Source organism: Watersipora subatra, chromosome 7, assembly GCF_963576615.1.
Source record: "Watersipora subatra chromosome 7, tzWatSuba1.1, whole genome shotgun sequence".
NCBI lineage: Eukaryota > Metazoa > Bryozoa > Gymnolaemata > Cheilostomatida > Watersiporidae > Watersipora > Watersipora subatra.
The window spans coordinates 22302851-22330814 of record NC_088714.1 but is presented as its reverse complement, the minus strand read 5'-3'; the positions used below and the strand labels follow the sequence as shown (position 1 = coordinate 22330814).

The 27964-nt window shown below is 36.4% G+C and overlaps 1 protein-coding gene across 4 annotated transcripts; it reads left to right on the top strand.

The window, feature by feature from the left end:
• Positions 1 to 1454: 1454 nt before the first annotated feature.
• Positions 1455 to 26801, top strand: LOC137399254 (monocarboxylate transporter 9-like). 4 transcript variants are annotated; one of them, XM_068085280.1, is made up of 10 exons: positions 1455 to 1587; positions 15930 to 16076; positions 18186 to 18332; positions 19026 to 19169; positions 19864 to 20046; positions 20951 to 21093; positions 22116 to 22497; positions 23063 to 23245; positions 23347 to 23511; positions 26229 to 26801. In XM_068085280.1, exons 2-10 carry the CDS (start codon positions 16031 to 16033, stop codon positions 26381 to 26383), a joined length of 1548 nt encoding a protein of 515 aa, XP_067941381.1. In that variant the 5' UTR covers positions 1455 to 1587; positions 15930 to 16030; the 3' UTR covers positions 26384 to 26801. The 4 variants fall into 4 exon arrangements, with proteins under 4 accessions (XP_067941381.1, XP_067941380.1, XP_067941383.1 ...); XM_068085279.1 differs by lacking the exon at positions 1455 to 1587 and adding an exon at positions 3967 to 4012; XM_068085282.1 differs by lacking the exon at positions 1455 to 1587 and adding an exon at positions 11900 to 11924.
• The last annotated feature ends 1163 nt before the right edge of the window (positions 26802 to 27964 follow it).

Genomic DNA, 27964 nt, shown 5'->3' with positions numbered 1-27964 from the left:
CACCAAGTTTATCACCACTAACTAAGCACCACTGCACCGTAAACACAATATTTCACTAAACACCACAACACGGTAAACACAGAAACCACACACGAAACACTTACCACGAGGTATAGAACCTGTAAAACACTGAACACAATGATCACAACACAAATCACTTTTAACAACCACGCATCGGCGATCCTGCCGACTGCGCCATGTTAAATACGTGCACTCACCAAGAAATCCACAAGGGAAAAAGCCTCGTCTGCTCTTTGTCCTATATATATATATCGCTGTAGTCGTCTACATGGCCGACTCCTATAGGTCCACGAACTTGTAGCGTGACCTCTCAATGCCGGGCTGGCATACGTAACCTAAGGTCCTGCAATACGAATGGGCACGAGGCAGACACACGCATATACAACAGGAGGAGCTACTGTTGATCAAGGCAATTGCTCCACCAAAAAGGCAAGTTAATACTAAAATAATAGTTGTGATATCTGACGGCAGATATAATATTTTATTACGTTCGTGAATAACGGCCAATATATTGCATACTATATATATAGAACGTAGATCTGAACATAAACCGAGTCGCTAATAATAAAACTCAACCGGATATCTATATAAATCTATGACAGTTAGTTAATCTTTATTGAATTAATATTAATATAAAATATAATATTATTTGTGCCTCTATTTGCAGGCAAAATACATATAATCTATTATTAGTAAAAATATTACCAAAAAATATTCGATTCATTCAGTCATTCATTGCGTTTGGTCATTTGGCGCGTTCGGCTCGGTAGATACGAAAAGCCGAACGCACTGAATGACCGAACAGACCGAATATTTTTGGAGTTGCCCTCTCGTGTGACTATTTGAGGATAAGGGTGCGTAACTCAAACTTCTATAAATAAAGAGCTCAATGAATTCCGTAGAAACATTTTAGAGGCTGTTGTTTATTTTCGCGCCAGTAAAGCACGCTGTGAATAAAAAATATTACATATTCAATCGAAGTATTTTTGCTGTCACTAGTACAATCAGTACTTGCCTTACCTTTGACAGATAAAAGGGAAATGCCTAGTATAGTAGAAGCAAAAGGTTTTATTTGTTCAGTAGTATCGTTAAACATTGGTGAACTAGTAGCTAAATAGCTAGCCAAAATTGTTTTTTATTCAATTGGAAATGAATATATTTATTTCTATATATAGTAATATTTATTATAATTATATGAAACATGCAATCAATATTATTTATAGATAATAATTGGCCATAATTGATTTATAGCTAATAGCTGAGGGAGGCCAACTCCCAAAAGATATTCGGTCTGTTCGGTCATTCAGTGCGTTCGGCTTTTCGTATCTACCGATATCGAAGCTAGGAAACCAGGTTGGTAGAGCGAGTCAATTTTAAACAATAGTCAGTTTTGCTTGTCAGCGTTGATTGATATACTTTTATCTAACTACTAATGCAAATATAATTAATAAAACAGATCGATAAGAATCAGCACCTTAGCCTCTCAAAAATTCTATCATATCTATGCTCACCTATTTCTTTTGCCAGAGGGGGAATGCACTGCAGACTCGAATTAAATTCACTGCAGTAAGCCAACACAGATAGTCCTAATGCTATGGTTTTTGGATCCCAAGCAAGCTTCCAATTAAATCTCTTCTTTTTTTCGTCAGCTTGTTTGAATTTAAAGTTGGCAGTTGCAGAAATAGATTCTAAACCATCTAGTTCCAGTTGACTGCAACTGAAAATGTTATTGGAAGATAAATGATTGTCTCTAACCATATCTTCTGAACTGTCTGCAGAAAGATTGTCGATCTTTTCTGGGGTGGAGTCATACCTGCCAACTCTCGCGCATTGGGCGTAAGACTCACGCAATCACCCAAAAAAAAATAAAAATGCGTGAGATTTTTGCCTCAATTTCCACAACTTTATATATACTATCATTGATACATCAACTGCCCCAAAACCAAATCTCACGCATTGCCCCACTCTTGGGTTGGCAGGTCTGGGTGGAGTGGAATAGGTTTTAAAAGTTTTCTTCACCTATCTTTGATATTACATTCAAGCCAAGTGATGTGTTTTGATCGCCACAATTTTTCTGTAGAATAAACTAACAACTTTGCATTTACAGACCATTGTATGATAAAAAGTGTATGTAGGAGTAAGTAAATGAAGAAAGATCGGGTGTAGCAAACATGTAGGATGGCAAACAAGTGAATTGATATGTGAGAGAATGGAGAAGAAGGTGGATGAGCAAAAGAATCTAGTGATAAAATAATTCATTGCGAGAGAAAGAGATAGAGAGAGAAAGTAAGTGAGAGAAAGAGGGAGGAAGAGAGGGAGAGAGAGAGGGAGAGAGAGAGGGAGAGAGAGAGGGAGAGAGAGAGAGGGAGGGAGAGAGAGAGAAGGAGAGAGAGAGAGGGAAAGAGAGAAATGCGAGTGAGAGAGTGAAATTAATAATATCATGTTCATGAAGATACTGGCAATAAACATGGAATTGTGAATTTAAAAATATTATACCTGTTAGTGAAAAAAATGATAAACAGGTTACTTCCAGCTTTTTTAGGTTTGCAGGTAATATAGGAGTTATACCGCAATTAATTTCTTCTTTAGCAGTTGTGTTATCTTGATTAAGCAATAGATTAGGTGCCAATTTTATGAGGTACTTCTATTATCGTCAATTTCAAAGTGACATTGACTTTTTAAAACTCAAACACAATTATTTAGTAGGCTAAAACCACGATAATTATAAGCAAACTCTAATAAGATAGAAGTTGCAGTCGCTTTGTGTTTTGTCATAAGCTGTTCGGCAGTCAATCAAAGTAGTAGAGCCCTTGAACTAAAGTTATAGCAGCTCACACATCAATTTAGACCAGCCATTCTTAACCTTGTTGAGTGTACTGGACCCCACGTACTCCATATGGGCTTTCACCAAACTCTTCTTTAGTGAAAAATAAAATATGAATGTTGGCACATACAAAACATACATTCATGTATATGTTTATATGTATATGACAACATGTATATGTTTTACTGCACAAAATTAATTGTGCTTTAACCTCACTGTGTTCAAAGCACAAACTCAATGCAATGCATGAACTCCCGACAAATTACATATATTATTACACATATTGCATGTTTTTTTTTATAAAGACATGGCTTTGCAAATCAGTGTGACTTCTGATGTTTCCTTTGAGAGACCTCCACCAAACCCCTCAGACTGACTCACCAAACCATGGCTTGAACTTAGGTTAAAAACTACAGATTTAGGCAAAATCTGTAAACTGTTATTGGTACCTATTTTGATTATTATAGAACAATAAATTTTTAGTTTATAGGAGTGGTAACAGGCAGAGTAGATACAAAGAACCTAAATAACAATATTTATTATGATTTTGTAATAGATTTGTTCTGATTTTTTCTGTTTAGACAACCATGTTTTCTTCATTAACAATCTCATCTGTTAACATCGAATAGCCATGCTACTGCGTATATGGGCCCTCAATGCGCCGTACTTTTTTATCATCTTGTTATTTTATGATTTGATATAAAACAAACAAGCAAACCTATATAAAAAACTACTAATTTAGACTAAATCTGTAGACTGCTATTGCTAACTAATTTGACTTCCATAAAACACAATACAATTTAAGTTTGCTAGAGTGGTAAAAAGCTGAGTAGATATATAAAAGGTACTCAAATGACATTAATTATTATGATCTTCTAGCGCAGCAATAGAATTACTCTCAATACAAGTTTTGTTTAGCAGTATTGACTAAGCATGATACTATTGCGTATGTGATGACTTACAACTATAATGCAAAGCCAAACACAAAGGTAAAGTACTTGTACATTTATGTAAATATTGTTGGAAATTTTACGATTATTATCCAATCGAAGAGCGGCTAGCGTACTGAGTTCAGCCTATTATTGAGGTATGCTGCAGATTATTTCATTCACAGCTGGGATAGAAGGTGAATCAACTAGCATTGAAGTACAGTGTCTATAGCAATGCGTGAGTTGTATCACTGTTAGGAAATGCTGATATGTTAGAATTTTTGAGTTTTTAATTATCCTTAACTGAAATACTACGGTGTCTAAATTCTAACGTACCACAATTAGTTGATAACTCGCTAAGCATGCGAGAGAAATAGCTGATGGCTGTTATTATTATTACACCATATTATTAAGCAAAGCTTAATAATATTACGGCGTGAATTCAGTAGTTATTACATTATGGCGTAATCGATAATTAACAAAAAAATAGAATTGATTATGAAAATATATTATAATAGGAATTCACCTTTTTATTAGTGATCGTCCACTGCAGACTGGTCACTCCTTCTTGGATGTACGCAGCCTGCCGTGACAAGCACGGGTTTTGATAATAAAAGTAGGACAATCACTGTCTCGTTGAAGTAGTCTTCGCCGGTCGAGAGCTTATCCCAAAAAGAAAGAGGAATGGTTCAAAATCTCCCGGTTAGATGTAACATCTGGAGACCAGCGAGTGTAAGAACTGTGACGGAGGGAGGTTATCAGTACTGCCCCTATTAAGAGAAATAACTCACGCTATACCAATGTGACGTAGACCAGCTACGTAATATTATTGGTCGTACTAATCGTGCCTAATACACTATTGCGAATGCCAACGTGGAACTACAAGATGGCGGATCCAAACCACAATGCAATTCTTTTACGCATTTCCGACTTAGATAATGTAAAGGTCGAATTTCCCAGCAATGAGGAGATAACTTTTTTTCGGGTAGGCAGAAACTGACAAAATGAGATATAACATTCTCCCCGATGTTAAGAATTCACAGTCCTCTGTGAAGATTCACAGAACAGTGGGAGGAAAAATAGCATCTCATTTGATTCAAGTGATGACCCCTGATGGAAATATGGTTAGATGTTAATAGACCACACAAGTTAATCTAAGACAGTATGGATAATGTCTATAGATAAAAAAAAACTTACCGATTGGTGGTTAAAGAAAAGTTATACCACCTATTGTCTTTAAGTTTAAAAGGGCAACTCCAGTCGTGAGATAGAAGTAAGTACTCCAATGACCAGAGTTCTCTATCTTCGACTTCTCTCTTTGGCCTAGCTATACCTACTGATAGAAAGTAACAGATGATTAGGTGTGCTCCTAGGCTCATATGTGATGTACGTGACACATACATCGATTATTAGGTATTACAGTGGTATACATGTAAGTACTTACGTACAAGCAGATGTTAAGCAGTACTTATGTAGCAAATGTTACATATAGAGGACATCACAATGCGAGTACACTCGCAACATGACAAGGAGATTATAGCAGTGTTTCATTCAGTTTGTAGGTATACAGTTAATACTCATATGTTAGATAATAGGAACATGCAGATCAGCACGACAGCCATGAAGAGAATATTTGAACGTAATAGTTCATAAGTAATTTTTTTTTGATTTTTGTATTTTGGTTATATATGAACGAATGTAAGCATCTCTGTTATATATGTACATATATGTATGAGTAAACTACTGACATCGACCGGACAATATAATCGACTGTCCGCAGTCGACAGGAAGAGCATATAACAGGACTAACTAAGAAGTATATACAAAGTTTGGATTTCTCTTCTTGTTAGAGCGGCGACGTAGGGTATACCTATTATTGTCTTTCGGCGCTGTAGAAGAGGAACTATGTGGACTGTTCACTTTATTTGATTTTGCGACAGAAGGAAAGTGATCAGAAGCATTGTAGCTGCTATGTTTTGTATGATCACTTGATTCAGCCTGTAAAGGACTGTTATGTGAAGGTTGGTCGTCCGATGAGCTATCATCGAAATTGGAGTGAGTTGTGTCATAACAACCACTTACAGATGGTGATTTACGATAAGGGACTTCACTCTCATCTTGAGAAGTATCTAGTACATCAAATTCAACGTCTATATCACTGCTATCACCACGAACAAGAGGTCCGCGATAGAGTTTGAGATTGTTGATGTGTACCCGCATGGGAGAGTGATCTGGATCGTCGAATAGTTGGATGTCAGCATTTGTGTCTGAAATCCATTTGATGATGTAGACGCCGGTCCATCTCTGGATTACCTTGGATGTTCGATTTTTGTACCCACGTCTATTGTAGTAAAGGACGGCATCCCCTACTTTTAGGTTAGATGGGTGGGTATTTCGGTCATAATACTTCTTTTGTTTATGTTTTCCCTGGCTGATGTGTTCTCTAGCCAAATTCCATACTTGGTTCATTCGACTGTGTAGCTCTTCAGCATATGAACCTTCATTTTGTTTCGTTTGTATGCGAGGTTTAGTGAGGTCAAAAGGTAGACGCACTTCTCTACACATCATGAGAAGGCTTGGAGATGCGTTGATAATAGTGTGTCGTGAGCTATTGTGAGCTAGCTGACAAAAAGGAACAAACTTATCCCAATCACGGTGGTTATTGGCTACAACATGAGATAACATATTGGCTATACTACGGTTGTAAACCTCGACTTGCCCATTAGTTTGAGGGTGATAAGGTGATGTAAATCGGTGATCAACGTTCAACAAGCCATTGATCTGTTTGACTACATCACTAAGGAAGTTCTTTGCACGATCACTGATGAGGGTTTCACTACACCCGTAACAACAAAAGATTCTGTCTATATAACATTGTGCAACCATAATAGCCGTTTGATCCTTAGTGGGAATCATCTCGCACCATTTTGTGAAATGATCTGTGAACACCAGGATATGTCTCATACCCGATTCAGACTCGACATATGGGCCTTGAAAATCTAAAGAGAGAACTTGAAAAGGGTATGACGCCATTTGATTTTTCAAGGGAACTCTCATCGAGATTTTAGGGTTTTTGCGACGCTGACAAGACTCACATTGTGCAATATGTTCAGTGACTTCTTTAGTCATATGCGGAAACCAGTATTGATCTTTTAGTTTTAATAAGGTTTTCGTGACACCAGGGTGTAATGACATGAGAGATTCATGGGCAGAATATAGCAGAGCCTTTCTCTGGCTACTTGGGATGGCTAGAAGTAACTTTGAGTTTTGATCTCTATAGAGAACACCGTTAACCATTTGAAAGTTTTCACTGTCTTTCCGTACTTGACTTTGGTTGCGTTTAGACATATCAGCTGGAAACTTACCTTTCTCTAGGAATAACTTTATCGGACCTAGATAATAGTCTCAACTTTGAGCTACACTCATCTCGCTCTCAACAGGGTCTGGAGAATCCGAATGAATAGTAGCAACCAGTTCAGCTCTGGAAAGAGCGTCAGCAACCTGGTTATGTTTTCCCAGAGTGTGTATAATTTCATAGTCATAGTCTGCAAGCTGTACGGCCCAACGAGCTAGTCGTGGAGACAGCTCTGATTTTCTTAGAACATACGTACATGCTTTGTTGTCAGTTCTAATTAGTAACTTTGTGTTCAGCAAATAATGTTTGAAATGCCTTACACTAGAAAGGATAGCAAACAGTTCTTGTTCACAAGAGTCCCATTTCCTTTCGGCTTTGTTTAAAGCTTTTGAAAAAAAAGCGATTGGATGGTCTTTACCATCTTCTCGTATTTGAGACAGAACACCACCGACGGCAATAGCTGACGCGTCAGTAGTAAGTATGAACTGACGAGAGAAATTGGGAAAGACTAGGACAGGAGCAGAGGTTATGTGGGACTTCAATTCAGCAGTAGCACGTTGGCACTCCTCGTCCCAACGGAAAACGATGTCTTTATTGGTAAGTTTGATCAAAGGGGCAGCAATTTTGCTAAATCCCTTGATAAAACTCCTATAGAATCCGAACAGACCCAATAGTCTGCGAACACCAGTTTTGTCCCTAGGAGCAGGGAAGTCCACAATTTTTCTGACATTATGTGGAGCCACGGCCATACCGTCTTGAGAGATTACATGTCCAAGATACAAAACCTCTTTCTGACAAAAGAAGCTTTTGGATAGACGATATTTCAGTCCAGCGAACCTCAAACGAGTAAAGACAGTTCTCAATAATTGAAGATGTGACGGAAAATCCTTCGACGTCATCAACCAGTCGTCAAGATATACACAACTACTACCATTACTGATGAGGTCGGCCATAATGGCAAGGGACAGGCGAGCAAATGTAGAAGGAAAACCCGAAGCACCCTGTGGCATGACTTTCCACTTGTAAGGACCCCAAGGGGTTATAAAACCAGATTTCTCCTGGGAAGACTCATGTAGAGCTACCTGAAAGAAACCGGAACAGAGGTCGATAGTACTGAAGTACTTCTTACCATGCATGATTTCGGCAGCATTATCGATCGAAGATAGAGCCATAGAATGTTTTACAGTTACAGCGTTCAATTTGCGATAATCAACGCAGAAACGCCAGGTGTTATCTTTCTTCTTCACAAGAACAATAGGAGAAGACCATTCTCCAGTACCAACAGTGATTAACCCTTGTCTTTGCATTTCGTCAAGTTGAGCTTTGACCTCAGCACGGAGACCAACAGGAATATTGTAAGGTCTACTCCTTACAGGGACAGTTCCAGGTATGGTCTCAATGACATGCTGTACGATTTTTGTTCTGCCCAATTCAGATATGTTTTCACCGACAATATCTTCGAATTCATCAAGTAGATCAGAAAGTTTAGCTTTTTGGCCGTCAGTTAGCATTGTATTATATAGATTTACATGCTCACTAGGTTTAATGGTTTTCCTATTTGCTGCATTCCCTTTTGTAGGAATCTTGATTTTTGTTGTCATAAGATCATCATCCTCATCTAGAGGTTCGATAGTGCCAACAATTGAATTGACACTAATTTCTTGTATTTCTTTACTTACGTTTATAATGGGTATACGAACCTTATCGCCAGAGACACGATCTACACACTTCCCAACCAACAAATGCTTAGAAACATGACGATTATCGCCTTCAAAAAGGCATTGATGGCCGTCCAGACATGGAGTTGAAACATTAGCCACAACTGCGACTTCAGATAAAGGGGGGATCTGAACCGCATTAAGAACTGAGACTGAATCAGATTGATTACGAGTGCCCATGGGCAAGATGGTACTATTGAATTTGAAAGTGCAATTATTGAAGTTATAGGTCACATCACCTAACCTCTTTAAAAAATCGGTACCCAATATCACTTCTTGGGTGATATTAGAAGTCACAAACAATCTTTGATTGAAAGATTGCAGACCAGCAGAGACCTTCACAGTGGTTTCACCGAGAATTTTTAAGGATTCACTGGTGACACTAGTGGCATTCAATTTTGAAGCAGTAAGTTTCAAACGAAACGCCTCAGCAATATCACTATGAAGTAAAGACACAGAAGCACCAGCATCAGCAAGGGAGATGCATTCTCGACCATTGATGATAACTGGTATGAGAGCTTGGCATTGGGTAGATTTCTGATGATTACCAATCATATTGATCTTTGGTAAGGGATTAGGTGACTGACCTAATTGTCATTGGGCACTCCTTCTGTAGAAAGAAGGCCAATTGAATGGAGGCCACGAAGCATCATTGGTCTGTTCATCACGTTGTTCCAATTCAGCTTCGGCAAGGTTAAGGTAGATAGGTTGGTACGCAGGAGGACGTACGCACGTAGCCGTTGAAGTAGGTGGAAGGGTCCTGAGATTGCATGTCTCAGATGTCGATGCTAAAGGGGGAAGGTAAGATTGTTTAGTAGTGACGGGACAATTGGGTTCCGTTGGCACTATTTGCTGAGGAGTTAGAGGAGAGACAGCCGTCTCTGCGACTTCGTTCTCAGAATCAGTGGAGCAATCTGCATCATTGCACTCAGCATCTACATTGGCTACCAGCTGTTCATTACCATGACGAGGTATATTGATACGAAAGTTCGGGCAACAATGTTTTCTCAACATGTACAGTATGAAACTTATACCCACAGTCGAAACAACGACATTACAGAAGAAAATCCATAATTCGTAACCAGAAGCGATGTGTCCGCCAAACATAAAAGCAAATAAAGAATTACCAAGCAGTGATTCCTTTGATTCGATGACATTATGTTCTAAAGTACGATGTGGTGAACTTTGTACACCCATAGCTTCCAGAACTTGTCTTTGGCGATCTAAGGTTGCTAACAAGGTATTTAGACTTTGGTGGTTACTTAATTCATGCCAATTTAAACGATGAGCAGTGCTATAAATGGTTTCGTGGATTTTAATAGGCTGTATGCCCAGTTAGATGTCAGGCAGGCGAAGTCTAGACACATTGGTCAAAGCAGAAAGATCACCAGTTCGTGAATAGCGTAACGTGCTACTATTTAGTCTAAGAATCACTCTATCTATGTGGGAACAGTCAACAGTGTGGGTATCTCTGTTGACAACGTTTTCGATAGGATCTAGATATCCAATTCTTTTTGAACCGCCCATGCTTACTTCGATAGGAATGAATTGCGTACAATTGTTTTCCGAAATTGGAAGAATGCGGTAAAGATCAGGAGGTAATTCGGTGCAAGGATAAATTTGCAGAATACCAGGCCCACTTGAAGCTATTATGTACGGGTTTTGTAGCATGTATCTAGCGCTGACTGTAGGGTGTTCTTCCATAAGCAAAGTGATCATTTTTAAAGTTTCTGAAAGAAGGTGGCATGTATAATAGTAACTGTTCCAGAACTGTTCTACCAGGTTGTCATGCATTTCTCCTGCTAATGCTTGTATCATAGCATTCATAATTACTACCTCATTACCCCGAGCAGTGTAATCAGTCTTAATTTTCTGAGCTATCGTAGTAATATTGACAGTATCAAGAAAAGATATCATGACCCCTTGATCAGAGAGACTAGTTTTGTTTCCTTTACAGTTAGTAAATTACAGAAATCCGTATGTGTGGAAAGTTAGAGCTAAATTGCGATCATTACTGACAAAATGGTCTTCATACAATTTCCCCTTTATCGTGTACCATTTTTCATATTCGCAATAACTTTCCTTGTTAGTTTCCCATACCAGTATTAATTGATCTGAGAGTAAACAGCTACCATGTTCATAACGACAATGTGAAACATCACCTGCGGGTGACTCAAAGACTTCTACATTGTGTTTCTTAAAGACAGAAGTTAGAATGGAACTACACTGATCAGCTTCAAAAGTATGTTTCTTAAACAATATTGGTAGGATGCATTTGCAGAGTTTTGGGTAACATGTACACCATTAGAACCAATTAAAGAACCAGCAGAACAAGTTTTGTGTGTTATCATCCTTTCACATTCCTCTCTGCTTACAGACATGCGTTCAGTTGTAGCAGTACGGAATTTTACATCTGTAAAGAAAGAGATCTGGGTAGTTATTTTGTCCTTAAACTTTGCGCACTGGTAGGCTGTTGATTGCCACTCTACAATATTCTTTTGATACACTTGTATGTTCATGTTTTGAGGGACTGTATGATTATTGCTCGTTGCATTGGGTGTGCAGGGGTATTCGTGAGTTATGTTGTAAATGTGAGCGACTTTTGGAGAAGAACCGCAAATCATCGGGTTATTAGGAAGGATGATCCGTGCGGACTCAGTACCAGAAAACAGAGCACAAACCGTAAGAAGGGTGAGCACGAAACTATTCTTAGATGATAGTTTTGGACCAGTACCACGCGAAGAGGGTTTCCTCAGAGGTGGATTTGAAACGACCTCAATAGCGTTGACTTTAAAATCATCCATTTCTTGAGGTTGAGTGAGAAGGAGCTCTGCATACTGTTGTGGTTCGAGTTCAGCAGCAGTAGCAGTGACAGCGTTTACATTTTTCTTAGGACATTCTCTCGACCAATGATTTCGTGACCCACATGTCCAGCAGCCATTATTGTCTTGATTGTTTTTAGATTTGAGTCTATCCGCAGATTGTGGTTGTTGTGGACGACCGTAAGAAGGCCTTTGTGAGCGACCGTGATTAGACCTACCTCTGAAAGATTGCGATTGACTCTGTGAGTTGTAATTGTGGGTATCTGGTCGTGGTTGAAAGTTGTTCGAGAATTGTCGAGGTCTATTATTGTCCATCTGTGGTCTACGGTGATTACCACCATGACTGGACCGATATGACGGTTGAGGCTGGTGATTGCGTTGAGCTGATGGGTTACCTGCCTGCTTTTCCACCAAGAGCTTTAAATCTTTAATCTGGTTACATTAGGGAGCCAGAAGAGGTTCGACTGAGTTCACTTCGTTTACTGACATTATTTTGGCTGGGGCTTTATTCTATAATTCAGCAAGCTCGACAACCTCAGCTTCATGCAGCGCTTGAGAAAGGGTCATTTTACCTTTAAACATAAGTCCCTTCTTAATGGATTCTCGAAGTCCTTGAATGAAAATGTCTACGACAAACGTGTCGCGGTATGCTTCTGGTACATTGCCATACGCTGTATCAGCAAGTGAGGATAATTCGGCATAATATTCACCAACGGTTCGACGACCTTGTTGAATAGAGTATAGACCACGTCCCTGGAGATTAGTATGAACAGTGAAAAGGTTGTCTAATTTAGCTCTAAGCTGTGTGTAATCAGTCATGATCGAAGGGTTGGCTCTAACAACCCGTTTATACTTGGCATAAGCCGCACCTGTAAATCTATCTGGCAGAGTAAGTGCCAGTTGTTCGCTCGAGAAGCGATTTGGTCTGATCTTTATTTCCCACCTCTCAATAAAACTATCCCAACTTTCCCGTGGACCATTAGTAAAAATTGTCCATATCATGGAAATTAGGAAGTACTATCGGTGCCAAGGGTGGCTGTACAGGGACTATTGAAGGTGGCTGTGTAGGGACTACTGAAGGTGGCTGTAGCGGGGTTGCACTGGTTGGCAGCTGCGTACTGGCCATAGGAGGTAGAGAAGAAACACTTGCTTTACTGAGGGTTATGAACGGATTGCTCGGTGATGGCGATACAGATTGCATCCCTGGTGTTCTGAACGCAGATGTTGTGCTTAGGTTTAGTGCACCCGACCTTAGTTCATGGTCCATCACCTCCATTTTTAAGTCTTCGGGAAGAGTTTTCCAGAATTCAAGCATTTCTTTTCTCATGTTAGCTCTTGTTGTATCCTGCTTAAATGTACTTGATTTAGTTTGAACATTGCATTTACTTTGTGAGTTAAGTTTTTGTTGATCCATAACTTCCATGGGGTCAAAGTTATCATCAAACCCTTCTGCCATAATGCAAGAATAAAAATTGCTATCTCAAAGAAAAGAATGTATTGGTGTATTACTATAACAATATGACGCTCTTAATACGATGTAATAGTGATAACTTCACTATAGTTCTCCCAAAGTTTTAAACAGTGAGCCCACGAACACCGGGCAACACTAACAAACCCTAATGAAACAGCGCAACGCAATAAGCGGCATTACACACACAGCTGGAACGACGCCAGCAAGGGGGAGCTCCGATACACACAACACCAACGCGAGGTGATCAGCCAAGCGATTACAGGTGTGGGTAAAGAAAGTAGGGTTTACGGCAAGACTGCCACTAATGAGACCGATAACAATCAGTCAAAGAACATGCAAGCTGAAAAGCAAGCAAACAATCAGCGAGCCAGCACTGATTACAGGGAGGGAACACCGCGTGTAAGAAAGTGAAAGAACAAGGAACAATATTATAATATTATAATAATATTATTTTCATTAATATTCATTATAAACCTTTTTTTTTAACAGCCTCTCATCGATATGATAACCTGTACCGCGTTGAAGGAACAGGCACCTTCACCAAAATGATATGTTAGAATTTTAGAGTTTTTAATTATCCTTAACTGAAATACTACGGTGTCTAAATTCTAACGTACCACAATTAGTTGATAACTCGCTAAGCATGCGAGAGAAATAGCTGATGGCTGTTATTATTATTATTACATAATATTATTAAGCAAAGCTTAATAATATTACGGCGTGAATTCAGTAGTTATTACATTATGGCGTAATCGATAATTAACAAAAAAATAGAATTGATTATGAAAATATATTATAATAGGAATTCACCTTTTTATTAGTGATCGTCCACTGCAAACTGGTCACTCCTTCTTGGATGTACGCAGCCTGCCGTGACAAGCACGGGTTTTGATAATAAAAGTAAGACAATCACTGTCTCGTTGAAGTAGTCTTCGCCGGTCGAGAGCTCATCCCAAAAAGAAAGAGGAATGGTTCAAAATCTCCCGGTTAGATGTAACATCTGAAGACCAACGAGTGTAAGAACTGTGACGGAGGGAGGTTATCAGTACTGCCCTTATTAAGAGAAATAACTCACGCTATACCAATGTGACGTAGGCCAGCTACGTAATATTATTGGTCGTACTAATCGTGCCTAATACACTATTGCGAACGCCAACGTGGAACTACAAGATGGCGGATCCAAACCACAATTCAATTCTTTTACGCAGTTCCGACTTAGATAATGTAAAGGTCGAATTTTCCAGCAATGAGGAGATAACTCTTTTTCGGGTAGGCAGAAACTGACAAAACGAGATATAACAATGTTTAATTACATCTGCTAATTGCTATTTTGCATATTATAACAGAACATAGGAATGGAAGATTGAGTGGGAGATCTTAGACATTCAATTCTCAAACCTCACTTCTTTGTACTTTCAAAGGATTAGGTATAATTGAAGGAGTTGGAGCGTTTTTTAGTTCTCTCCCTGATTGGTACTTAATAGAGACATCAAAAAGCAATGTCTACCAGAAATATTTTAATGTGCTGTTTTTATCATATATAACTATACTGTTGTGTTCATGTTCAATTCAACTTACTTTGGATGTGCTCATATTAAGGATCTAGGATAACCAACAGAGAAAAATAAATTTGACTTATACTATACATTTTCAACATTTTTTCAAATTCAACTGGTTTTCATTCTATAAATAGAGTCAAATCAATTTATTGATCACTCACCAGTTAATATACTCAACTTTTATAGGCCAGAACTAAATCTATTGTCAGCAATATTAAAAGTGCAATACTCCACACTGTTTTGAATAATTCTTTTTGATAGGTAAGGAGATTAGCACGCTATGGAGAGAGAACATAATTTTCTCAATAGGTTGAAGCTAGTCCAGCTCTAGGTTGGTCACTACAAAAGTAGCTAGAGACAGCTTTCATATGCTGAAAGAATTACCCAATGATCCTAGTGCATAGCAAAAGGTTGAAGCACTTTTGTGCTGCCTTATACTGTTAATGGTAGCCAAACATATCTGGTCTTCTTGTAACAGACAGAAAACACTCCGACTTCATGTCACTGATAGCTCCAAACTGGTTGTTGCAGATGAGTTACGCTTTGAAGGTGAAACTGTATAATTTAGCAAAAAATTAAAAAACTATTAGAGAATTTTGCTAGCAAGTTTATAGATTTTTGAGTTTAGATTTTATCCAGTAAAATCTACCAAAGTAATCATTGTTCACGAAACCTTATCATTCTCTATTTTTACTCTTAAAATCAGAGAAGCTCTGAAATTTTATGAAAGCTCATCTGCCAATAAATCTGCTCACAACATAGAGTTCCAGTATAATAGTAGTGTTGGTTGATAGTAGCATAATAGTAGTAGTAATAAAAGTAGTGAAAGTTATATAATAAGTCGTGTTTAAGAAATGTTTAAGATAGCCAGTCAGTGAGTCTTTTGATTTAAAGCTTGAAAGTTTTAAAGATGATAGTTTAGGTAACAAATAATTAACCCTTTAAATGAAACAACCTTGTTATACTCTTTTTGGCTCTTTTCAGCATTTTTATTTTGAAAAGATCTGTAGTCTCATCCTTCTGTAATATTATTTAGTGCAGTTTATAATACTCTTACCATTATTAGCTCAATCGTTTTATTTTATATTTTAGTAAATTCCATGTTGTTGTTTAAGTACAAGTTATGAAAGATTAATGAGTACAGAGTGAAAATGAGCTGAAGCGTTATTATCTGTCCAAGATCGAGAGACCTATAAAAATTATCTCCTAAAAAAAATCTCATCTTTGTAGAGATTTGGAGGGAATCTGTAAAATAGAGCAACTTCCTGATGACAGAAGGTGACAAGTGTCTAAATAACAGATTACTACAAGTGTGCTAGCAAACATTGATAATGGCTCTTCCAATTGACCACGGCTGGGCATGGGTCATCACATTTGGTAAGTGGAAATTAGAATCTTTATTTCTGTCATATGTTTGTCAGGCTATGATATTTGTAACTAAAATTGTCTAGTTTTCTATTGCTAAGTTTTATTCATAAGCTAACCTGAGGGGCTACCTAAAAAACTCCGAGGATATCAGCTCATATTAACTCAATTAAAGTACATGACTAAAAATTAAACAGCTTAGAAATACTTTATCTCATACCAATACTCGTAAGACATCTGAAAGCACCCATAAAAGGACTAAAACAATTACATAAAGAAAACTTTAAGGTTTAATCACGCTGGGGGCAAAATAAGATAGGCTTTGAATCACCAGTATTAATGTCAGCCTTCAAGTGAACACATTTTGTAATGTGTATGTAAAATATGAAAATATCTCAAGGAAGAACAACAATTTATTCTCAATGACTCATCCGTGTTGACCTGATTATGTCAGTTCTAGCGATTGCGGCAGCTAAGCATTTATTTGAAAATCATTGTCTCGTTATAGCAACTTTCCGATAACATTTCCAGGAAAGCCACTCATTTACACAACTATGCAACTTGCATAACTTAGACAAGTTATGCAATGTTTACAGATTTATTTATATTGACAGTCATTGCTGACATGCATTGCTATGAACTCTGTTTAGAATGAACAATCTCATCGTGTGTCTACCTTTAAGGTTTATCCTCGAAACCAATGTTATGATACATCTGTCTGTGAAGTGTGGTCGTGTTATTTTGTGTCCAAAAGATAAAACGTATATTTTTGGCTAACATATACCAAGTTGTGTTTAGCAGTGTTTACGTTTTAACATCAGTCATGCCATCAAAGTTTCTATATGAAAGAAGTACTTTTAGCTATAGAGAGTCAGTCTTTTACACGTGATTGCTATATGCACAGTGTATATTGCTCAAATATATGATATTGCTTTAAGTTTAAAGTGAAAGTATTATTTGCACGAGACTTTACATCGAACCCATAAGTGTATTGTCAGCACACCCTCACACGTACAAGTCAATTTTTATTGTGGTACATGCAATATAAATCTGCATGCTGTTAATATTTACCTTTAGTTGCTGTATTTGAAAGGAAATTTGTTTTGAATTTGTATTCTCTGATTTTATTATGGATCAAAGAGTTTCTTTCACTGCGTTTTTTAATATATAAAGCTAATAGGTCTTTGATAAAGTGTTTAGCCTCTAGAAAGGTCATTAGGAGAATACAGGAGGACAAATTTGAGAATTTATCACTGAGCCATATGTTTCTGAGAGTGAATCGTAGTTGGTCAATTGCAACTACCCTTGATAGGATTGGTGTCAGTTCAGAGAATATAAAAGAGCTGCTATTTGTAAAAAAATTAAATTTTGTCAAGTCCTGATATACAGCTATAACAAAATTTTTACACTGGCTCTGCGCCCAATTGATTTATATTTGCTGAACTTTGGGGGTGGTAACCTTTGCTCACCAAAGCCTTAATAAGTGGACTCGGCAATTCAGCATTTTCTAATAAGAAATACCACACCTGCAGGCAAATACTACTCACAAATAGAAATGCTATACTGCCCAAGTTGCCAGAGTGATAAAAATCTTATGACATTGGCAGGAGAGAAATGTGGGTGGCGCCAGAAACTAAAACATGTTTTTAGTGTTATTTTTTTTGGGATGGTGTTAGAGACGCGTCTTATTATATAATGTTTACCACACTTACCATTTTTATTTTTGTTGCTATCAACCAACACTACTACTTCACTAGAATTCTTATTGTAATAAAATTGGGATCAAGATCTATTGCAGCAAAAACTGCAATTTTCCTCTAATTAAGTTTGCGCATCATGGAACCCACAGAAACATAAACACCTTAAGTCATATTTGCTGCTGATCATCAAACTAGTCATAATAAAGCTGCTTGTATAATTGTCAAATACTCATAACATAACTCTTAACATTTACCTCCAATGTCAGTCACTGTGTCAAGCAAAGCAACAGATCTGGTCTCTAGTGTACTTTAGCCTTTTTACAATATCACATATTTATAGAGCCGCTTGAATGGTTTGAAGTGCTCAGTTAATGTTAACTTGATGTGCAATCGGATGCTAACCTGCCAGTGTTGCACTTAGCTTGTGGAGGACTCTTTTTCTGGATGGTTGGAAATGAGAAAAACGGAGGAATCGTTTTAGTGGAAGTGATGGAAATGTATCCAGAGAAATCAGCTACTTCTGCTCTTTGGATATTTAGTGTTAGCACTTTAGTTGGCGATATGTCAGGTTAGTAAAATCAAATGCTTCACCTGTCAAGTTTATGGTGTCTGCACTTTTTTTATATATAAGGCCAATAAGCTGTGATGTGAATTTAATATAGATATTTACATTGAAGGATAATACGACAGCTACTTGAATCCTTATTCTTGCCATTACTTGTCAGTGGAAACTGTCATTCTGGGGGCGACAAAGCAAATTAGTATTTTTTCCCTAGTTTTCAGTTTAAACCTACTTTGTAACTGGCGCTATTTATAAAGTTTTATTGTGTTAGCAACATAAGCTAGTAAATATACATTTTAATGTTTCTAGTGTGAAATACTCCAGGTTGTGATTGAAAAGCAACAGCAGCCCTCATCTTTAGTTTAGCTGCTAAAATGCGATTAATCTATTTTAATTAATTAATTTTAATTAATTATATGATTTTAATTAATTAATAAGTAGAATTGTTATGAAGTATTATTTGAACCATTAATGAGTGTTAACATTTTTTGAAAGAAAAATACAAAATACAAAAAATACAAAGAGTTCTTACACTAGGACACAATATAAGGTATGCTAAAAGGTATGCAAGACATCCAACTGGGTAATCAATTACAAAACCATTAAATAAAAATTATGATTATGTTAAATGTTAGATATTTGTTATTCAATGTCAGCACATCGACAGCAGTTTCCTAATAATATCATCTCTATTTACAGCACCAGTTATTGGTTTGCTGTTAGCCAAAACATCTGCGAGGTTTGTTGGTATGCTAGGAGTGGGTATAATGACAATCGGTATGATATCGTTTGCTTACTCACCTTCTATGGAGTATATGTACCTTACAAGGGGAGTCATAGTTGGTAAGTACTTTTCTACAGCTACATAAGATAGTGTCATATTCGCACTTGACAAATTAAAGATGTATTTTTCAAAAGATTTTGCAGTGTAATCTAGAAACTGGTTGTTGGTATTCACTCACAAAGTTTTTCAACGTAATATTTCTTCAAAAAAGTTTCCTGTTTGTACATTTAATAATTTGTACTGGTAAGCTTTTTATTTTGTGACCGGAACATATGAAGAATTATGGATTTATCAAATCTTGAAGTATTATTGATTATACATCTATGCACCGTAGTAAAACTGTTGTCATAAAAACAATAAAAACTTTTTTGTCAGAGTGTACTTTTTATCTATATATAGGTATACACTTATAGAATTAGCAAGGCTAAATTTCAACCCTTCACAAACATTGCATGTGTAAAAAATACATTCAGCTATTGTATAAAGGAAAACCAAGAGACAGGTAAAAAACAGAAGTATAGGCCTGTGTGTATATACCAAGATATAAACATGCTACAATACTGTAATGGAGTCAAACAACGCCTAATAAATATGCCGCCAGAAATGAAATTAGATAGTTGTAGATTATTATACTTTAGACACAAGCCAGATATGATTGTATGAATACTTGATAGAAAACTTTTCATTGATGATTTTTATTTTGCATCTGACAGTCAAATTTAGTAAACTCTAGATGGATGTGCTTTATTTCAGGTATTGGAAATGGTATGATACTGCTCGTAGTATACACAGCCTCTGCTCCATATTTTGATAAAAGAAAAGGCTTATCACTTGGGCTAACAACGGCATGCTCTGGCTTCGGAGTTCTGGCCACAGCCATAAGTCTTCGAAAGCTTTTTGATAACTATTCTTTCTCTGGTGCCTTAACACTCCACAGTAAGTACAGTGAGTTATGGTATTTTGACTTCACACCGCCCTAACCTTTATAAAAAAACAGGGTCGCTGATTAAATAGTTGAACATCAGTCTTTGAACTCGGATGTCATTATTTGCAGAATGAAAGTGGTAGAGAGAGAGAGCATGAGAGAGAGTGAAAGAGAGCGAGAGAGAAAAGTTGGAGAGAGAGGAGAAAAAGAGGGGGAGAGAGAGAGGGGGAGAGAGGGGGAGAGAGGGGGAGAGAGGGGGAGAGGGGAAAGGCGGAGAGAGACCATCAAGTGATTTTCAAAGACTTGATATCTGAAAGCAATAAAAGGGGAAGCTCTTGAAACATAATGCAAATGTAATAAAACTGTTTCTAGCTTATATAATGACAGCTTCTAAGGATATAATATTTCATGGCAATCATAAGCTACTCTGTGGTGTTATAATCAATTGTCATACGCTACAGTAGAAGTTCCTTCAATTAAGCTTGTTTTTTGGTGTACCTGCCACTAGTAAAATAGTAGAGTTGGAAGGAAGTTAACTTCTTAATTTTACTAAAATTTAAAAATGTTTTTAAATTTAAATGTTGAGTGGTTTTTCTAACAACAGTGCATATGTACCTGTTGGCCATTTCGGGTGTCAGGCACAAAAATTGGATTTTACTGTTTTAATAGCCTCTTTTAATGTAAAAATAAGCATGTAAGTTTACGTTCTTATGATGAGATAAACTGAAGAGAGAATTTTTTAAACATATTATGAACAACAGCAATGGTTCTAAAACAGAGGAAACATGCTGAAACTATAGTTTTATATGTGTAAGTTTCCTTGGAAAAACTAACCACACAATTTCTTGCAAAAATTTTTGGTGTAGAATATTAAGCGAAAGTCACAAGTGCTATTGGGAGTTGCTTGTGTTGCAGCTGGGCTCTGTATACAAACCATGGTGCTCGCAGCCCTCCTTCGTCCCTTAAGCTATTACTCTAGATGGGTAAAATCAAGTAATGAATCAAGCGGTGAAGTTTCAGCAGAGGAAGATAACTCCAACAGTTGTACTGTGGATCAGGTAAAGTTCCGAACAATATGTAACGAAGATGATTCTTTGAAGTAGACTCATGCAGTCGGCATCCCATTAATACATATTTTCATTGTTAGTTATGTATGCTTGTTTGCATAGTTAGTAAGGCATAGTTAGCATTAGCCTGTCTTGACAAACTGTGGTTTTTGCGGAGTTGTTCCCCTGTCAAGCGGGTGAGCAACACAACAGTGTTGTGTTGCTCACCCGCTCGACGGGGGAACAACTCCGCAAAAACAACAGTTTGTCAAGACAGGCTAAGTTAGTATGTTCCGGTGCACTTGGAAAGTTTTATAAAGTGCTCTTTGGATGAGGTAGTGCCATTACTATGTCATGCTTGTATAAACATTATTTGCAGGCATGATATACAGTAAAATACCAACCTTTCAGAATAGTTGAATTTAATAATATAGCCTTTTACAAAACAACATATGATACCATCCAATACCATGCAATACAATGCAATGAAAAATAATATAATGCGTTAAGATATGCCAAGATACGTTGCTGTATAACATTTTCTGATGTATTATAAATAGTATAATATTAATAAAATAAGAATAAAATTACAATATCATACATTACCATACAATATCATGCTATATTTTATAATATAGCTTAACATAATATAGTACAATAGAACAAAGTGAAGTAGTACATATAACATAATATAAAACACTATTATATACGCTAAAATATAACAAAGATTTTGTTTTTACATCAGAATACGATACACTACTTTATGTTGCAGTATTTTGCAGGGCAATACAAAACATAATATGTAGTAGCGTGCTGTGCTATTATACAATATTGTACAATAAAGGAGCAAACATGTTATACTATATAACAAAAAATTCTAATAAATAATATAGCACTGCACAAAGAAGCAAATTGTTGCAAAATGTCAGATCATGTGATGTGAACCTATACACTTTGCGAGGTTTGTAAACAACCTTTATAGCTTATTCAGCACAGAGATGATTATTTTCAATTATATTGTTTATTTTATTTAGAATGAATTTCGAAAAAGAAGCCAGTCTCTTGGATCCAAACACCTGCGGGAGAATGACATAGATAATTCTAGAAACATGTTCCTTTCAACTCCCGATAAGATGGATAGTCTCAGCTTGCATCAGGCCATAAGAAAAGAGAATCATCACCTTTCTTCTCTTCAGATACTTGCCATTAGTTCGCAACATCTAGAAGGTTCCAGAATAATTGCTGCACCTATTACATCGGAAATTCCATCTCAAGATAACAAAAAGAAAAAAAAGTCATTTAAATGGAAGATTGTTTACAACCCTTGGTGCTTAATATTGGGGTTTTCCATTCTTACGTTTACGTCTGGAACCGACTCAGTTTTGCAGTGCATTCCTCCATTGGGCAAACAGATAGGTAAGAGAGTACAGGTTTCATTTATAGTTAATGTCCTTTCAGTAAATAAACTTCTGACCTACATATAGTTTATTTATGAAGAATATGGGTTGAGTACATGGAGCTCATGTGGTTGGGAGCTAAGACTGTGGGTTTGTAAATATTGACTTTTAGAGCTACTATGCCAGATGTCTACTAGCAAAATATTAGCTTGTAACAGCTCTTTGACAGCCTCGAATCAGAGGTAAATGACACTTTACTACACAATAAAATATTTAAGTAAATAGAGAATCAGTTTCTCTTTTTGAAATATGTTTTCCTGAACAACTGAGAATAGCTAGTCAGGGCACTATCTCTGTGGAGTAGCACCACGTATGTTTTGATTTCAAAGGGCTGTTTACAACTTGCAGCAGTTTGGGAATATACTAGTACTTGCAAAAACTAAAATCGAGCGGTAAAACCAGGTCTAGAACACTTGAAAGACTAGAACTATATCACTAGCTAGTAACTCATATGTATTTGTTACTATCCCTGTCTGATTATCTGGTTTGAAGAGTAGTTCATGTAAGTGAATATTTCATTTTAGGTATCAGTAAGGAGTTTGTTAGCATAGTGCTATCACTCTGTGGAGTTATGCAGATACCAATGAGAGTCTTTCATGGATGGTTTGCTGATAGAAAGATTTTACCTGTTGCTGTTCATGTTGGGCTATGTATGGCTTTTACTGGACTTATGGCATTACTGTGTGGTTTGCTCAACAATACAGCAGGTAAATTTCATCGGATATTTTTTTCATTCTACTCACTTATTGAAAAAAAACTTTCAATAGTTTGACTTATTAGTTATTTTATAAGTTGTCTTTACTTGTAGGAATGGTAGCTGCAGTGGTAGGAATGGGTTCAGCTGGTACATCAGTGTTTGGCTTGATGCCGATCATAGCCAGGGAGCTCTTTGGTATCGACCATGTGGAAAGTGTGTTGGCTATGAATTTCGTTTACATGGGATTATCCATCATTATATCTACATTTGCCTCAGGTAGTTTTTTTATAGCATGCTATGCATTCATTTGTTTCAAGTAGTATTTTATAGCCTGCTATGCAGTCGTTTGCAAATTAAAAATTAAAAATAAACTAGAAAATTGGAATTTCAAGTACTTTCATCTCAGTTAGGTTAAACTATCGTGCACTAGGCATTACACATACAAAATTTTATTTTTACTAACATAGTAACCACAATCAACTCGCAAAACTAATGGGCGGATGCTGCAATCACAATGAACATGGCCCAAACTAACATATTGATCTGTATTAGAATAACAGCGGGTAAAACTTATGTCATTTTTAGTTCAGATTATTTGGTGATCTACGGCAACTTTATGATACTTTAATGTATGTTCTTTTGAGTAAATTTACGATAGCATAGATTCCTTGTCTTACATATGTATATGTATATACTAGGTGAATGTCTGGCATTGCCCAAGTAATAAAATAGTCTTTTTGCAAAAAAAATTCATTTTTTAGCGTATAACAACAACCATTATAACTTTCCAATTTCAAATCATGAGAAAAGTGTTTTGTGCAGTTCAAATAAAAGAAGAGAAAAAAATAAAACCACTGTAAAGGTATTTAAATGTAAATGTGAAATAATTAGCAAGAAATGGCTAAATAAAGTCTGTTTTACTACGATTACAATGGAAATGGACTTGGTATACAGTTATATAATTTTAATTCATTTCAGTGTTCGCATCGCAAGGCAAAAATGTCAGATAGAGAGGTGTAGAAACCCATAGCAATTGCTAATACAAACGCGTATGTACTGTAAATATACATGTATATATATGTATATATGTACATATATAGTTATATATATACAATTATGTATATATATAGTTATATATATAATTATATATATAATTTTAGTGTATATAGAAATATACAAAATAAAATTTAGGCTCAAAGTCGGCACAAAGTGGAACTTACTATAAATTTGATAAGAAATCTACTAAAATTTGACTAAGCATGAAAATTACTAAAAGTTTCATAGAACACAAAAGATTTGTGACCCTCATCAGATAAAATTCTTAGGGAGGGCTATATATGAAATTCAGCATAAGCTGGTAAACTGAAATAGAAGCTGCTCAGGTATTAGAAGCTATCAAAAGCTAGGTGGATGAAGTCTGTTATTATTATAGACTTCATCCATTTAGCTAATGTATACACAAAATTTATATAGTATATATTATATCTATAATTATATGTATGTGTGTATACATGTATAACATGTATGGTATATATTATGTGTATGTGTAGATATAATAATATGTATATACTAGCTGTGCTATTCGGCGTTGCCTGGGTAATGAAAAAGCCTTTGGTCAGAAAACTGATTTGTATTTAATAAATAACAACGTTTGCCATTCCAACTTTCAAACTACATATCATGACAAAAATGGTTTTTGTAATTGAAATAAATTAGGAATAAAAAACAACTGTAAAGGTTTTCAAACTTTGTCAAACAACTTTTAAACTACATATCATGAGGAAAATGTTCTGTGCTGGTCAAATAAATTAAAAAAATAAAATGACTATAAAAAGGTTTAGATGTAAATGTGGAATAATTAGCAAGTAATAGCTAAATGAACTCGGATTTGCTACGATTACAATAAAAGATAATTCAGTAATGATACAATTAATACGAACTGACAAAACAAAATAAAAATTTTGATTATGTAAAATTAATGATAACAATTCTTGCATGGAAGTGTGTGTATATAAAAAGTTACTGTTCCACCAGAAGCTATCCATCAAAACTTTGAATACGATGATACTGGTACCTCTCGATACCGGTACAAATGTAAAAATGACATATCGTACTGTTTTTGTCTGACTGAACGGAAATATAAAATCAAGGCTCTTCTTACGGAGATGATATAATTGTCTGCGTGAGAAGAATTGGCTATAACCCCAGATATAGTAATTAGACCTTACGAAAAAAATTTCCTAACATCGGCATCGTAACGTGTGGCCGCATTGGTAAAATAATCAGCGTGGGCTATAGCTATGGCCAAAATGACAAACAGATCCACACACATACTTTGAGAAATATATATTGATATACATATAATATATATTATATGTATTTTAATGTGATATTTATATATGTGCTAGCACCCTGACTGCCTGGTGCATCATGAGAGTTTCTCAAGTGTAATAACTACCTGCACAAAAACGTCTGCAAAGTTCCAAGGTGGTCAATCAGTGCCATTGGTAGAGTGTCAGTCTACCACCTGCACTGAGTGTCAGTCTACCAACTGCACTGAGTGTCAGTCTACCACTTGCACAAAGTGCCAGTTTACCAACTGCACTGAGTGTCAGTCTACCCCTGCATTGAGTGTCAGTCTACCAACTGCACCGAGTGTCAGTCTACCACTTGCGCAGAGTGCCAGTCTACCAACTGCACTGAGTGTCAGTATGCCACCTGCACTGAGTGTCAGTCTACGACCGGCAGTGAGTGTGAGTCTACCAACTGCAAAAAGTTGTGAATTTGAATCCTGTTGAAATCAATCTTTTTTTGCTAACCTTTAGGTGTCGGACAGACAGACAGACATAAAGACAGACATGGCCCTAACTATAGTAAAGAGTTGTATAATACATGTATCATATTTTGATGCTCGAGTGCATCTGTGCTTCTTTATCTGAGATGTATATATTAATATAATATTTATATATTTGTAACTATCTATGATATTTTAGGTGGCATATATGAGTATACGCTACACTGGAGAAATGTCTACTACTACATAGCCGCATGTGCAATATCAGGAAGTGCTCTCATGTTTGTAATTGCCTTCGCTATGAGAAGAAAGGCTCATAAGCCTAGCAATGAGCTATCACAAAGTGCTGACTAGATGTCTATTATCATCACTAGTATGCTTTATAATTTACTGCTAGTTTAACAGAGCTGTAGAGGTTGGTGGTTGACTATATTAAGGTTTTCAAGTTTTTAATATTAATATAATTCTATCAGCGAGAATTGTTGGAAATGCTGCTACTTTTGTATAATATTTCTGATTTTTTCAAAAAGAATTCACATGTAATATAAATTTGCTTTATTATTGTATTTTGCAGCTAAAAAAATCATTTTAATAAACATTGGTAATGGCTGTGGTTATTTTTGATGAGGTGGGAAATTTTTTTTTTCTTTTGCCAATATGTTTTGCCCTCTCCCTCTGCCAATGTTGGCGTTCTATGATTTAAGAAAAACCTGAGTGTGTTGACTGATTGCATATAAACCTACTCCTACACACTGGTTGGAGCTGATCATAAGATGTTTCTAAGGGTTTGCTTCTATTGGGCTAGGTGTATGACAGATGCATGACTCAAAATTAAAGATAGGATATTCTTCTTGCTACTACGAGAGGCCTTTTCAGGGATTATACTCGAGGCTGTTGTTCATATGTTAGACTCACTGCCTCACATCAGCTCCAATAAAATGCAACATTGCATAAAATAAATTTAGATTTACGACCTCATCACATCACCCAGTTGTGCAACCTGAACTTGAGGTGGTTGCAATATTGTTGTCATAGCAAATTAAACCCTTGCTTATCTGCTGTTCTAATAATGGCAGCACCTTAATTATAGGTGACAGCAAACATGTAGAATATAAATTCTCTGTTGTTTTTATGCTTAAAATTTGGATGAACCTTTGTCTAGCACTATCAAATACCAACCAGACTGCAAGCATTTACCTTCACCTCAAAGATACCTGCATATTCAGGTTGCTGGGTGGAACCCAGAGATTATGCAGACCTTGTTAGGTTACAAGAACAGAAAACTCTGATGTTTAGGAAGTTTCATAGCTTTAAAGATTTAATTCTTTATTATATTGTTACTTTTTGCATTATTACATGTTATATAATTATTTTACTCCTTATCATATTATTCCTTATCAAGTTATAACTCACAGTATGTACTCAGTTCTGAACTGAATGTCCCAACAAACTATGTGGTTGGCGTTCAATCAATAATATAAATACTCACAATATACATCAACTAAATACTAAATAAATCATCTGCCATACTACCAAAGGTCAACTCGCAAATATACTTTGAGCACCTGTAGCTTAAACATAACCTTGGCTACAAATGGCTAGAATAAATAGGACTGCAAAGTGAAATAAACATTCCTTAGCTAAGTTCATATTTTCTGCGAGCTTAATTGAGTGAGCACACTAACCATTTATCTAAACTTCCCACTCATATTTTAACCATTGGTCTGATTATGATTGATACTTCTAATTGTAATCTGGCTCAACTAACTCATACCTTTGTGTGAGTTAGTATTTAGTTAGATATATTCTGATCTTCTCCACCAGCTGATAGAAGGGTACTACAGTGGTGTACTATTGGGCATTGCTACCTGTCAGAATTGTCTTCCACAAAAGATCAGGGGAGCAGGACTCAAACTACAGATTGGCAATTCAGCA